General features: G+C 34.6%; 1 protein-coding gene across 1 annotated transcript in view; it reads right to left on the bottom strand.

The window, feature by feature from the left end:
- Positions 1-15,995, bottom strand: part of LOC124359075 (MICOS complex subunit Mic60-like) — a 51,297-nt gene that overhangs the window by 6,393 nt on the left and 28,909 nt on the right. The window contains exons 7-11 of the mRNA XM_046811494.1: positions 15,106-15,241; positions 13,284-13,485; positions 12,339-12,476; positions 6,047-6,184; positions 5,144-5,372 (exon numbers count right to left, since the gene is read on the bottom strand). Coding sequence (XP_046667450.1) covers positions 5,144-5,372; positions 6,047-6,184; positions 12,339-12,476; positions 13,284-13,485; positions 15,106-15,241 — 843 coding nt within the window. The remainder of the gene's footprint in view (positions 1-5,143; positions 5,373-6,046; positions 6,185-12,338; positions 12,477-13,283; positions 13,486-15,105; positions 15,242-15,995) is intronic.

Below are 15,995 nucleotides of genomic sequence, written 5' to 3'. Positions count from 1 at the left end.
ATTGATCATAGTAACCTTCTCAATCCTACATAAGCATTATCCTCTGTTGGTATCATATTCACAAGGTATTGAGTATTGGTGTATTAAGTGGTATTGGTGTAAATACCACTTGGTGCTCAAACCACTTTAACCCTTTTAGTGCCAGACAAAAAAAGTTGGTCTGAGAAATGCCAGTGATTTTTCACATAATACTACTGAAGGATGCCAGGCCTATTTCAGCCGTTTTGCAGTGTTTTACTAAAAAAATTGTAAAAATTATAAATATTGAGATATTTTCCTAATTTTTTCATTGTTTTGCAGTAAAATAAATTCCCTTATAAAAAACTATAAAGCAAATTATATTTCTAAATGTAATTAACTTGAAAAAATTTTTAAAAGTAGACATTTTACTTACAGTTTTTATATTTTTCCAGTTTCACATGAAAAATAGTACTTTAAAAAAAATTATTTCACTATAACACATACTATCACTTGAAAGAGGAATTAAAACTGCATACACACATAAAAAGTTTTGATTAATATTTCAAAAACCAAAAAATCATGTTAAGTTTTTTAGAAAGTTACATTTTCACTTTTTTGTGTTATTTACACGTTTTAGCTTCGTTATAAAGCTTATATTTTCCACTATGAAACCATTAAAAACTGTCTGAAACTACTTTCTACTTAAAAAATAATGTACACTTTGTAAAATATTTTTAAAAAAAATTACACACTTTTGTACACAGGTATAATAGTTAGGCGGACTTTCAGCAGACTCGTTACTCAAAGCACCATCACTCAAATCGTCTGATTTTAATACAGCAAGAACTGTATTTTAGCTAAGTGGAGATCGCGAGCGTTTCATTTTATTGAAGTTTACTTTTTATGTTAGTAAAACATTGTTAGTAAACTATTTATCAACAAACAAACACTGTGGAAGCAGCAACACAAACAACCAAACACAGAGCTTAAACGTGAACTATCAGCTGACACAACTTTGTCTGATGCAACAACCACGGCCATTTCTATCATGGCTAAACACCTGACTAACCTTACGATATTACTATTATTATTTTTTTTTATGTAGATTGGTTCATTCTGATTGTTTGTATACCAACACATTTATAACAAGTTAAAAAATGATTGCGGTATGACGTTTACTACGAACGTCCATATATACAGACATCGGCATTCTTCGGTAGTTATTCAAACGTCCGTGTATTCGGACGTTGGCATTTCTTGGTAGTTTTTCAAACGTCCGTATATACAGACGTTGGCACTAAAAGGGTTAAACCAACAAATATTGCAAGTAAAAATCAGTATAATTTACCTGAAAATGTTTGCTTGGATTACGGTTAGTCGAGGATGAGGAAGAAATTGAGGAAACATTGATTTCAGATGGTAATAATGTGTAACAATATATTTTTATGGCAAACGTCCTATAATAAATAAAGGTATCCCAGCCAAAGTAGTTATTCTGAACAGAGATGGCTGAAATGCACAGTAGGCAGATTCAGCACACCTATGGGCCTCTTACAGTTGGTAGACTAGGCTGACATATAGAATGGGTCCCGACTCAGACCATCCAGTTTTGGTTGGCTGCTGCTCTATCAACGACCAATGATACCACTTGCACTGCTAGACGATGACAGAAAAAGGAGCCTCATACCAGCAGCAGTGCTAAGCTACTGTAGGCAGATTTTGTAACCCAAGCTTATGTAGTATAAGATATGTTAATTGGTTCTTAAAATGAGATATTGGTCTATTTTTTTAGACATTAAATATTTCTATTTTTAGTTATTTTATAAATATACATTTCTAGGGATGGGACAGTGCTCAGTAACGACTATTTATTCAAGGAATTTACTATAAAAAATATATGATCCGATATAATTATATTTGGTTATTTTGGCATAAACAAATAATGCAGCTAAACACATATACAACTCTAATTTCACTGAAGAGAATTATGTTCATTTTATTTCTTGATAACTTTGATTTGTACTTCATTTATTGTCAACAAATAAATATTACATGAAAAACATATACTTTGAAAGCAATGCGTTTAAGTGGTAAGTTTTATTCTGATAAAACCTTAAATAACACATCTATAGTTTTAGAGTCAAAATGAAATTACCTCCTAAGTACACCACTACCATTAATTATTTAATGACCTATTACATTTTGTAGTCTTGAAATAAAATTTACCTATTAATTTAGAACATTGAAGAGAGAAAACAATGTACAGTGACCTATACAGTCTTACAGTGCCTTAAAACACACCAACATAGCATGATGATATATTTAATACTATCACTAAATTATTATTTTTAGTTATTCTGTACCACATTTGATTCTTTGCTCTGAAATAATATTTTAATGAAGAATGTTTAATTAGTTTGAATTTGGTGTTTTTTTTTCTTCATATTTTCTATTAATGTAAAAGTGAATACTGCTAATGAATATGTTTATTCAAACATGCACATGACAGGGGTAGGGGGGGAAGGTAACTGCTTCCACCTAACATCATGAAATCACTTTCATCCACCCACGCCAATGTTTATACACTATTTTATTCATATAGTAATAAGAAATTACTGTATTTAAAAATTAAACATCACAAGTATAAAGATCTTACCTGAGCCTGACCAAATCCCTGCTGTAAAAGACATGTAACAGAAACTAATTGAATTTGGACGTAAATATTTATTTACATGAAAAGAAATTCAATCGGATATATGTAACATTTTTGTTGTTCTATAAAATTTTCAATACCTTAAAGTTCAAATCAAAATTGCATTTAAATAATATTGTAAAACGGAAGGACAGCCTTGATAAGCCTGAAAACGAAGTGTCGTTTATAGTATGACTGAGAGATGTACATTAACAAGTTTAAAATTTTACTTGTATTATTTGATCCGAATTATAGTAATTAAAACAAGAAAAAAAAATCACTATGTTTTGGTAAGATGACAAATTTATACACAATGAGTCATTTTGGGTTTAAAACAATCTGGCCAGTGATTTAATCTGTCCAAAATACATGTAATAGGGTCTTTTTTAATATTTACAATTGGTACAGAATGTTCAAATTTCATTTCTGTTTAATTATGGAAACTGATTGTCTAAAGCAGACCAATAGTTGCATAAAAATGAACGACAATCAACACACAACCCGATTCAAAATACAAGTTTTCAACTAAATAAAGTATGATCACTGGATCAGCTTCAATCATAAAAATTTATAACTCTTATTATGTCTTGGTAATAAAACATCAGAACACATTATCAAACTATGGAAGCTACTTAACATAACGTAGCACAGTGACTTTTATAGCTAATGTTTCACCTTGCCTTTTAATCTAAAAATGCCTTGATGCCACATCAACTAATAGATAACAACTGGGTTTATTATAGATTCTGTCTCAAAAACTGTCTGAACAAAAGTTTACTATAACACTCTAAGAGTAAATATGCACCTCTAAAAACAGGCATGGGCAATGTAATTATTTTTTTATAGGTTATTTCTAATAAGTGCATATCAAATTATAATAACCATTCATGATTACAAGTTACGTTTATAATACGAGGGGTATCCAAAAAGTAAGTTTCCATTAATTATGAAAAAGTTAAAAAGACTCAAAAAATAACTGAAACACATTTATTCAACTTTTTACATCATACCTTATTTTTCTACATAGTTACCATCCCTTTCTAAGCACTCTTGGTATCTAGGAAGTAGTTTTTTTATTCCAGCATCACAAAATTCACCCGCCAAATATTTAAGCCAAGTATCCACCTCATTTTGAAGGTCATCGCTGTTGGCAAATCGCCGACCGCCAAGGTGTCTTTTCAGCTCCGGAAACAGATGAAAATCGCTAGGCGCAAGATCTGGTGAGTATGGAGGATGACCAAAAACATCCCACTTAAATTTCCTCAAAAGTTCCATTGTTGCACGAGCAGCGTGTGGTCGGGCGTTATCTTGAATAAGCAGAACCGTGCGCGACAAAAGTCCGCGCCGTTTATTCTGTATTGCCCGCCGAAGTCTGGTGAGAACTTCACAATACCTTTCTGCATTTATGGTTTCGCCACGAGGAAGATAGTCAATCAATAACACTCCACGGCAGTCCCAAAAAACTGTAGCCATTACCTTTCCTGCCGACTCAAAAACTTTGGCTTTTTGAGGAGCTGCCTCTCCTTTTTTTTTGCCACACCATACTCTGGCGTTTGGTCTCTGGAGTTGAGTGGTGAATCCATGTTTCATCACCAGTGACTATTCTACTGAAAAGGTTTTTATCTTCATCGTCAAACAATCGCAAGAAAGACTGGGCAGCAGCCATTCGTTGTTGTTTATGGGCATTGCTCAATAAGCGAGGCACCAATCTTGCACACACTTTTGCAAGCTGAAGATCTTCTGTCATGATATTGTGCACAGATGACCGGCTAACTTCAACACTTGACGGCAGTTTATCCATAATTTCATCGAGAGTCACTCGCTTATCATTGTCAATAACTGCTCGTACAGCATTAATGACGTCAGGTTGCCGAGAATTGGCCGGTCGGCCACTACGCTCATCGTCATGAACATTTTCTCTTCCTTCCAAAAACATTGCACACCAACGACGGACCATCTGAACAGACATAACATGTTCACCATACACTTGACACAACTGACGATGAATTTCAACGGCAGTTTCGTTTTTGGCGGTCAAGAAACGAATAACACTACGGACTTCGCAACTGGCGGCAGAACGCAGTGGAGTCTCCATGATGTTTGGGCAGCAACTGACTGAGAAGCGTGACAATGGGCCAGTGACCGGCGCACCTGTTGCCAACCGAACCGCGCTACATATCCCCGCCCACAGCTGCACGCTGTGTTACGTACGCGTCTTTTTACAGAACAGGGAAACTTACTTTTTGGATACCCCTCGTACATATAACACAATTGATATATAACTAGAAACTTTTTCCATGAACAAAATGCAACAGTAGTGTATGTTCTATTTGTGTCAAAAATTGTATTTGTACAACTTTAAACATACACTTTACATTTATATATTGGGTGTTCTCAATTGGCTGCGTTGAAACAATCCTTCATCAGTGAAAACATATTTAGGCTACAGAAAATCTTACAGGCTCTTAATTGTAAATAATAAATACTTACGAGCAATGGCCTCATTAGCTCCCTGTATTCTGCCAACCATCTTAGCAATTTCCATCTTGTGCTGAGCTCTGACTTGAGCCAGGCGTTCCTCCAGTTGTTGCTGCATCTTGCGTTCCACCTCTCGCTCCTTCATGCTGATAGCCTCAGCCTTCAGGTCATGGTACACCTCAGCCTGCTGCTTCATCTGTGCTCTGGCATTCTTGTCACACTTGGCCTGGTGAGTTAGTAACTGCAACACATCCACAATATTTATGTATATTAATGAGGTATATATCGGATGACCCAAAATTCACTACCCATTCAATAAAAAAAAATGGGAATTTTGAGCAGAAGTAAAAGCTTCATTGAAACTACAGAATTATTTATTATATTTCTTCATGAATTGTTTTCCACCTTTGTTCAAACAATTTGTCAAACTGACTGGGATGCTTAAGCTAACATATTTACACAGCTATTTATTAGAACCAATGTCTTGAAAGCATTGTATGTATTTTGTTTCAAATCCTCAATTGTTAGTGGTATGTAGCAAACACTTTTTCTTTAGCAATATTTCCAAAGAAAAAATCCTTAAGTGTGGCCACTCAAAACTTCTTTTCAAATTCACGGTTTTCCTGGTTTTCACGAATGAAAATTTCTGATTCTATAGACTTTTTAAAACTAAATAAACAACTTTAATACTGTATTTAACCCTTAAGCCAAATGCAACGTTGACAGTTTATTGTCACCAGCTGTTTTGCAGGAAATGCCACAAAGCTTTAGTGATCTAGCAAATTTCATCGCTAGCAATATGTGAGAAATTCAGTGACAGTTCATCACTACCACCTATTTAAGCTCCTTAGTTTTATCTATGTGTCTTCCAATCGTTTCTCTGTTGACTTAAAATAATAAGACTAATAAACTCACACTTCTTTGCATTTCCTCTTGGCGAAACCTCTTCTCCTTACCCCCCTCTAAATTGACCATGGCAAATATTAGGCTCTCTGGGTCCCCAGTTGATCGAAACCTCTCCACTGCGGAGCTCACTTCTGCATCCCTCACAGTCTGTACAGAATTGACATTGCAATATATGTAAAATAACTCGTATTATACTTGGCTAAAATATGAATAGTTTAAAAAATCAAGAAATCTTTATTGTCTTTAAGCACTTATAACAATGAAATAGACAACACCAATTTTTCTTATAATTGAATGGCCTATTCCTATCACACCCTTATTACCCCATAAAACAAGAATAATGATTAGACATTTACAAAATTTTATAAAAGTAAATTTTATACATACATGGTAATATGATAACACCACAATTTGTTCTTTAACCCTTTGCCCTCAAATGGTCACCGCCATTTGTAGTTCACTTCGGGAAAGCTTTTAATGATTTGTGCTCTCAGGTCGAATGGCCAACTGTGCTGGCCAATAATGATTACACGACCCATTCGAATGGCCAGCGCTGTTGGTCAATTTACAAATATTGTTATATTTTTTATTGTAAAATAAGTAGTTGTTGGTGAAAAAGCAAACAGTTGCTGGACTCAGAACTATATCACTATTTTGTTTTTAGGTTGGCAACATCTCAACTTCCATTGCACACTAAAACAATGAAAACAAGCACTGACTATTTGCTATAACCGACGAAGTGCACCTTTCTGTTTGCTATTTGCTTTTCTGGAGTTATTTGTTATTCAAATGGTTAAATATTAGTTTCTTAGTTATTATATCATTTTACAGTTATTATTTGGTTTTAGCAATGTAATTGTTTTGTGTTATTTTTGCTGTTTATTAGAACAAGTAAGTTTTGATTACCTGCAGAATGAATGATTTGCATAATTTTGCTGACAAATTCGAAGACATACGGGACATTTTAAACAATGAATTAGCAGATAGTTGTAGTTCTGCACATCAAAGTGATATTGACTCCGACGTAGATGAAATGTTTGATCTTGGAATACTTAATGAAGTAGGTGACAATTTAGTAATAAATCAAAATGTATTAGAAGAGCAGTACATTGGATATAATAATGATGCTGAAGTGAATGATGATGACATTGAGGAACAGGTTTCTGACAGTGAAGCAATAAGTTAAGAACAGGCGGAAGGAAATGGAGAAGAAGACCAGGCTGTAGGAAGTGAAGAGAGAGAGGAAGAGGCTACTGAAGGAGATGGTTGGAAATAATGGACTGACGACGACGTAAGGTTTAATAAATTAATTTATGCTAATAATAATGGCTTTCGACTACCTTGTGGCCCAATGCCACAGACAGAAAAAGATTTTTCAAATTGTTTTCTACAGATAGCTTACTTACAGAAATTGTTACTGAAACAAACAGATATGCCAGAGAGAAAATACTTAAGAATACTTTGTTAAGAAAGCGATCTATCTGGTGGTCATGGAAGGAAGTGACACTTCCTGAAATGAAACCTTTTTTAGCTGTGTTAGTAAATATGGGAATGAATCCAAAGCCAGAAATAGAAGACTACTTCTCTAATGACTACATGGATTACACACCTTTTTTTAAAGACACTTTTTCAAAAGACAGGTTCCATCAAATCTTTTGGAACCTCCATGTTAGTCCACCAGAAACTAGCCCTGTAGGAGGATTTTTGACCCGATCTGGTAAGGTAAGAAGGGTTGACAAGTATTTAGATAAGAAATTTAGGCAGTACTACATCCCAAAGCATAAAGTTAGCATCGACGAGAGTACTGTGGCCTTTAAAAGTAGGGTTTGTTAAAGTTTATAATAAAGACAAACCCATTAAATGGGGGATAAAGATTTGGGTCAGTCTGAGCCTGCAACTGGGTATATTTGTGGCCTAGAACCATATTTAGACAAGACAACAACAGACCGAATGTGCCGAGAGGACCTAGGTGTCACTAGCAGAGTAGTGTTACACTTGGTTGAAAAACTAGAACATGACTATGGAACTGTAGAAGGTCTGCATGTATTCACAGACCGCATGTGCCGAGAGGACCTAGGTGTCACAAGCAGAGTAGTGTTACACTTGGTTGAAAAACTAGAACATGACTATGGAACTGTAGAAGGTCTGCATGTATTCACAGACCGCATGTGCCGAGAGGACCTAGGTGTCACTAGCAGAGTAGTGTTACACTTGGTTGAAAAACTAGAACATGACTATGGAACTGTAGAAGGTCTGCATGTATTCACAGACCGCATGTGCCGAGAGGACCTAGGTGTCACAAGCAGAGTAGTGTTACACTTGGTTGAAAAACTAGAACATGACTATGGAACTGTAGAAGGTCTGCATGTATTCACAGACCGCATGTGCCGAGAGGACCTAGGTGTCACAAGCAGAGTAGTGTTACACTTGGTTGAAAAACTAGAACATGACTATGGAACTGTAGAAGGTCTGCATGTATTCACAGACCGCATGTGCCGAGAGGACCTAGGTGTCACAAGCAGAGTAGTGTTACACTTGGTTGAAAAACTAGAACATGACTATGGAACTGTAGAAGGTCTGCATGTATTCACAGACCGCATGTGCCGAGAGGACCTAGGTGTCACAAGCAGAGTAGTGTTACACTTGGTTGAAAAACTAGAACATGACTATGGAACTGTAGAAGGTCTGCATGTATTCACAGACCGCATGTGCCGAGAGGACCTAGGTGTCACAAGCAGAGTAGTGTTACACTTGGTTGAAAAACTAGAACATGACTATGGAACTGTAGAAGGTCTGCATGTATTCACAGACCGCATGTGCCGAGAGGACCTAGGTGTCACAAGCAGAGTAGTGTTACACTTGGTTGAAAAACTAGAACATGACTATGGAACTGTAGAAGGTCTGCATGTATTCACAGACCACTTATATACAAATGTACAACTTGCAGATGTATTACATGAAAAGAAAGTGCACATAACTGGTACAATTGTACGCACAAGAAAAGGATTACCCCCTCAAGTTAGACAGAGAAGAAAGGCGAGAAAATCTACTACAAAAAAAACAAAAAGAGAAGAATGGCGAGATCAAAGCCTTCCGAAAAGATGAAAAGTTTTCCCTTTCTCCTTTGGAAAGACACGAATGACGTGACTATGTTGACCAACTTGTATGATACATCCACACAAACTGTAAGACGGGTGAAGAAAGGTAGACACACAAAACATTGTATCGTATTGTAGTGAAAACTGTACAAAAGACAACCGTTGTATGTAAGTACAATGAGTCTATGGGGTTGAGTAGACCTAACAAACAATATATATCTTCATACGTCTTTTTAAGAAAATCCATCATATGGTGGAGAAAAATCTTCTTTTGGTTATTAGAAACAGGAATTGTCAATTCCTTCATTTTGTTTAACAGTAATAAAACACAAGGAGAGAAGGTGACCCAATGAAAATTTAGGAAACAATTAGTTAAACAGTTAGTAGGTGAAGTTCGAAATACAAACAAAAGACTCAGACCCTCAAATATTAGTGATGAACAGAGACTGAAAGGCAAACTACACATAATGTATCCCCTTGAAGAAAGAAAAACAAAGGACTGCGCTGTGTGTAGCGACCGAACTGGAGCAGGCATTTGAAGACGTACCAAATTCTTCTGTAACACTTGTGACGCTAAGCCAGGACTTTGTCCTGGAGCTTGCTTTGAAAAATACCATACCAAGACAAATTTTAAAGACTGATTTATGTGTCCAAATTTTTTATTTTGTAACAGTAATATTTCTATCTTTTATGTTAATACATGTTATAATTTCTTATCTTAGTCATTACTAGAATGTAAAACCTTGTAATTTGATGATTTTAAGTTTAGAGTAAATTAAAATACTGCTGTTGTTACGAAACTAGTTATTGTTTTTATTAAAATAAAAAAAGCAAACAAACACACTTAGTAACGATAGCGAAGTGAGAATGAAATATTTAGTATTTCATCTCATAGTGTGTGTCTATTCAGAGTGTCCAGCAACCATTCGAACATACTTTGCCACATTGTTCAGCAGGCCAAAACTAACAAATAATGCAATATAACAGGTGCCCTATTTCACTTCGTTTAGCGTCTGTCTGTCTGTATGTGTTTTTTGGGGAAAAAATTACTACTCAAAAACCACTTAAGATACAGAATTCAAACTTTACAGTTATGTTAACCTAGTGTTGGTCCTTTTCAGTGAAAAAAATAAAACAAATATCTCATTGCATTTCAAAATGGCGGCCGTTCAAAATTTTCAAATTGTATTAGCTTTGAAACGGCTACTTTGGCAACAAATTCACCAGGATAACTTTTTTTAGCATATTTTATTACCAATTCAACAATTTTTGTTTCAAAAAGATTAAATAACAAATAACTGAGTTACAGCACCAAACGTAAAAACAGGTTAAATCCATGCATTGCAAGTACATACAACAATGTAGTGGATTTTTACGAATAAACTTTTTAAGGTTCTTTATTAAAATACTGAACAATTATTATAACCTAAAAAAAAATATTACTATCATTTTTGTTCCATTTACAATAATCTATGTGTTACACACACACACAAATAAAAAAGATATTTTATAATTTAAAAATTGTTTTAAATAAAGCATTATTAGCATTGAAAATTTTCCAGTTTTTTGCTTACTCAAATAAATTTACTAAATTATGTTGTATAATAAAATAAAACCATACCATGAAATTCAGTATGTTTGAACTTTTTAAACAAATTACAACCTAACCATTTACATGAAATATTGGGTTTAAAATAATTAAAAACCACACTCATGTTCAAACACGATTTTAAACACAGAATAGCTTCCGACCTGGTAGATTGGTGAACGTAACTTTGCCTTGAGCTGACAAAGCCGCCATACAACCTGAGAGGACAAAACGTAGGAAAATTTGTCTACCTGAGACAGAAATGGCTGCGGCCAGCATTGCTAGCCATTCGATCTGAGAGGACAAACCTTAAAAGACACTACCGAGGCAAAAATAAAATAAAAGTAAATATGGTGTTAGCAGCATCTTGGTGTGTGTGTACGCATGCACGCGCGCGCACACGCACGCACACATACACACACACACACACACACACACACACACACACACACACACACACACACACACACACATATATATATATATATATATATATATATATATACATGCCATGCTTTTTTCAGGAAGTTTATTAAAAAAATGTAATCCTCATACACATAAAAGTGCCTTTGGTTTTCTCCAATAGAACATTCATCTGTTCAATTATATACTTTTTCCTAGTACAGTAGGAATGTATTTCTTGTCTACTAATAAAACTATCTAAGTTTTATTTTATACTAAGTAAAATACAATAAATAAACTGGGATGGAAGGATCATATTCCTCTTTTTTTATTGGGATGCAAGAAATTCTATTGCCAACATTTGCCATAATTATAATTACTTTCATTTGCCAAATGGAAGCAGTTTTAGCACTAGTACTGTTTCCCTAAAGTGTTATACCATACCTCACATGAGAGTGAAAAAAGGTATAATATTCTGTGATTCACATTTCATTGCTATACTTATACTATAGTTTAGTTTCCTGATAAGGTACGTAACACTAGCTAATTTTGTACATAGAAAACTTATGTGAGCATCCCAAGTTAATCTATTATACATGTATATTCCTAATAGCTTGCTGGTTCTTTGTACTTACTATCAAAGACACAGTTTTTATCAAGAGTAAAAATAAAATTTTCTGTTTTACTACCACCAGAAGGTTGGCTTTAAACCACTTATTAGCTTCTGTCATTGCTTGCTCCTGTTCTAAAACTAAAGTGTCCATATTTTTATTGCTATTTAAAATAGTTGTATCACCTACATATAGTACAGACCTACAAGGCATCTAAATAAAAAAATCATTTATCGCTACTACAAACAGAAAAGGGCCGAGCATTGAGCCTTGTGGTACTAATAGTAAAACGTTTTGGAAACCAATATTTTTTATGCCATGAAATGTAGCTTATTTACAAGCAGGTCATGAGGAATAGAATCAAAAGCTTTACAAAAATAAATGAAAGTAGTAAACATCATTATTTTGTTTTCAAAATTCTGAGTAACCTGTTCTGTTACACTTTGAACCACTCTTACTGTGTTTAAACTTGGGAGGAAACCAAATTGGTCAGCTAATTCAGAGCTAAATTGCTCCAAACTTTCTACTTCAAAGTTTACTCTGTCTTACAAAAATACAGGGAGATAGAAATACAGATTAGATATAGAAATATTTTGTTATACCTGTAGTTTTGATAGTTCCTTGTCCAGGAAGACTATATTGTCCAGAACATTCTGTATGAAGGGGTCCAGGCTGTCCAAGGGTAAGTTCAGCTTCTCATCATTCAACCATACGTTCGGGAAGAGGGTCTCCAATTCTTCCTGTGAAATAATACTGACATATATTGAATTGTACTACTTGTATGAAATGTCAGTAAAAACAAATTTTAACACTTCATATTAAGTTGTTTAAGAGGGGGTGTGAAAAATGTGTTAATGCACCATAACTAGTGAACAAGTGTGGGGCTCTCTGAAAAATTTTTCCTGAAGGCATTCCCACTAAAAAGAAAAAACACCCCTTCCTCTTCTTGGACCAGAGGATGCAAGCGGGCAACTCTTGTTTTCCCATCCTGTGTGGGTAAGATTCAAAATAACCGTGGTCCAACGAGAATGAGTAAGAAGCCCACCATGCCACTCCATGCCTCCATGCTGTCACTCCATCCACTCTGTGATGTTAGCGATCAACGTTTTTATCTAACTTCGGCGGGATTCAGCATCCCAGCGAACTTGCATTGAGTAGGATGGGAGTAGGTAATAGACATCAAGAGTCGTCTTTGCCCTGCAGTTGGGGCTCCGATATGCGCCATAAGTCTGCTAAATGCTGCTGTTACCTTGTTAGCTTTTTCTGTTAAGTGCCGGATATGCTCAGGCAAATGGTATCCAAGTTCACTCCAAGGTCCTTCACTGCAGGCTTTGAACGTATTTCAACTCTTCCAACTGGGAGTTGAATGGCTGTAGGAATTCTTTTCCGTATGAGCAGAACCAACTCAGTCTTTTCAGTCACTAGAATTAACCCGTGTTCTCGCTGCATATTAAAGTAACATATTCACATTTTATGAAATTGAATACCTGCAATATCACTATATACAAAATCTACTTGAGCAAAGCATAAGTAGTTGAACTGTTTACCGTGAAATGCATCCTTGCTTGTCGAATTTTTTCCCAGGAACGTTTTGCCAACACAAGCTTTCCTTTCTCCTTCTCCAAGTGTTCCTTAGCTCTCTGGACATCACCCATCACAATTGTCAGGTTGTTCCTGGCTTTCGTCTTGACATCCTCAGTTAACTGGGAATCTTCCTCCAGTCTTGTCTTCAGTCGGTCAGCTACACTCCTGCAAGAATATGTCCTAGATTTAACAATTTTAGGTATAAAAACACATAAGCGACCCTTGCGATGTAATAGTATTTTAACTCTTGAAATGAGTCATCCAAACATTATTATTACTATTAGAATTACTAACTATTCAGAATAAGGATTTTCAACAAAACCATACTTAATCAAAAAAGATAACCTTATAATATAGATAATACCTTATAAATCAAGATAGCTAGAGTTTGAAAATCATTGAGATGGTATAGAACTTCCTTATCTCTCTGACAGTAATAAATAAGTTATAAACAAGGCATAAAATAAGAAAATAAAAATAATAAAATTAGAACGATACTATCATATTGTTAGAATAATAGAGTAATACCATATCAAATATTGTTGTCCATTATAGGAATTGACTTGAATTGAATAATAAATAAACTGATAAAAAAAGAAGTAACATGGAAACCAACAGAATATAGTGAATGAGTTATAGTACAGATGTATAAACTGCCCTTTAATCTTTTAACCTCAAAATCGATAGAGATCTTCCCAAATATTCACTAGTATTGCTGAGAATTATTAAAGCATATAACTTAGGGTGATATATCAAGAATGAATTGAGATATAAACTTTAAATGTTCAATATTTTACCTAGTTAAGTGGCAAAATTAATCTACTATTCGTCTGTAAGTTTGTTTTCTGCTGGTATCTCAAGAATGAATTGAGATATAAACTTTAAATGTTTCATATTTTACCTAGTTAAGTGGCAAAATTAATCTACTATTTGTCTGTAAGTTTGTTTTCTGCTGGTATCTCAAGAATGAATTGAGATATAAACTTTAAATGTTTCATATTTTACCTAGTTAAGTGGCAAAATTAATCTACTATTCGTCTGTAAGTTTGTTTTCTGCTGGTATCTCAAGAATGAATTGAGCTATAAACTTAAAATGTTGCATGTAACTTAATCCCTACATAGACAACATTGTGTTTGACGATGGGCATGTCCCTGTATGGCATTTGTCTGAGCGTTTACTTAGCCCAGCTGTCCGCAGGATATCTTAGGTAGAATTTAATTTAAACACTTCAAGTGTTTGCATGAAACATCATTTCTACAGATGAGAATGAGTACTGGATAGTACAGTTTCTACCACAGCAAGATTCATAACATTGTTTCATATAGGTTTATTTGTATAAACCAAGAATATACAATAGGTTTTATACCATGAACAGTAGAAAAAAGCTGAAAAAGTCAAAACAATATAATCTTGTGTTATACAGTTTTTAAATTCAACATGTTCCATATGAACAAATATATAAAAGATTTAAAAAAATGTTTTTTTTTTTTTAATTAAACATTTTAAAAATGTATGTATATCTCCCATCAAACAAATTTTTATAGCCAATTCAAACATTCAAATGTATAACATATGTAAAATGTCACTTACGAATGCAAGGATTATTATGAACTTATGAATAACAATGTACTTCAAAAACATTCATGGTTATTAAAAAGATCAAAGTCACAATTGAAAATGTAAATCTCCTTATCACGTTTTAAAGCCCATTTAACATTTAAAGTCACTGTGATTTTGTTTGGATTGAATAAGTAAAATATATAAAGAACAAATAAATATCTTACTGGACTTTGCTTAGAGCTGCTTCTGCTTTCTCTGAAAAATTCTTTTCATCTGACATCTTCTTTCCAAGTTTCTCCCATAGTTTGCACTCATGTTTGCTAATAAGCTGGTCTAGGCTGTCCACGAGGTTGGCTTGTTCTATAAATTGAGGTACACACTTCAGAACAATACTACCTTTTATTATTTATGTACACATTTTCATAGCAAAGAGTTATAGTGGAGGAAATAGCTCCTTGCTAATTATAGGACTTCTCTTGAATTACATATTTTTAAATTACAAAATATTACATACAGTCCTTACATTTACAAATAAAATATAAAATATCTTTATATTTACAATAAAATAATAATCTTTTTACAGCTGACCAATTAAGAAAAATTTCGTAACTGTCATGACTTACATTTTAGTATACCAATACTATTCAAAATCTGTTGATGTAATTTAATTACTAGGTTGAATGTTACATTATGTTATAGGTGTACAAAATATTTCCTTCCCAAGCTGACAATGACACGGAAGATCAACACTGATTCTATGAACTGCATTTCTAATTCTGTCGGGTTGTGAGCTTTGTAGAATACACCATGTCTCTGATACTTCCCGAAAGACAATAGTTCACGTAGGTTAATTTTGAAGATCTAGGATTAATTTTAATCCTCGCAAAAAACTGCAGACTTCCCTTACCCCGATCCCCCACCTCCGCTCCATTACTATTACAGGTGACAGTCACGCCCGTTACATCGCGGGACTTGTCGGAGACATGACCGGCTCTCCGTTCTCTGTTGGTGACGTGTGCATGCCTGGCGCCGGCCTGCTGGACATCGTGAGCTCGGGCCACACACCATCTCGACCCGGAACCCACTACGAGGTGTTAATCGCTGGCTCGAACGA

The sequence above is a fragment of the Homalodisca vitripennis genome, chromosome 4 (assembly GCF_021130785.1).
Source record: "Homalodisca vitripennis isolate AUS2020 chromosome 4, UT_GWSS_2.1, whole genome shotgun sequence".
Taxonomy (NCBI): Eukaryota; Metazoa; Arthropoda; class Insecta; order Hemiptera; family Cicadellidae; genus Homalodisca; species Homalodisca vitripennis.
The sequence above is the reverse complement of the archived record's forward strand: the minus strand, read 5'-3'. Positions and strand labels throughout refer to the sequence as shown.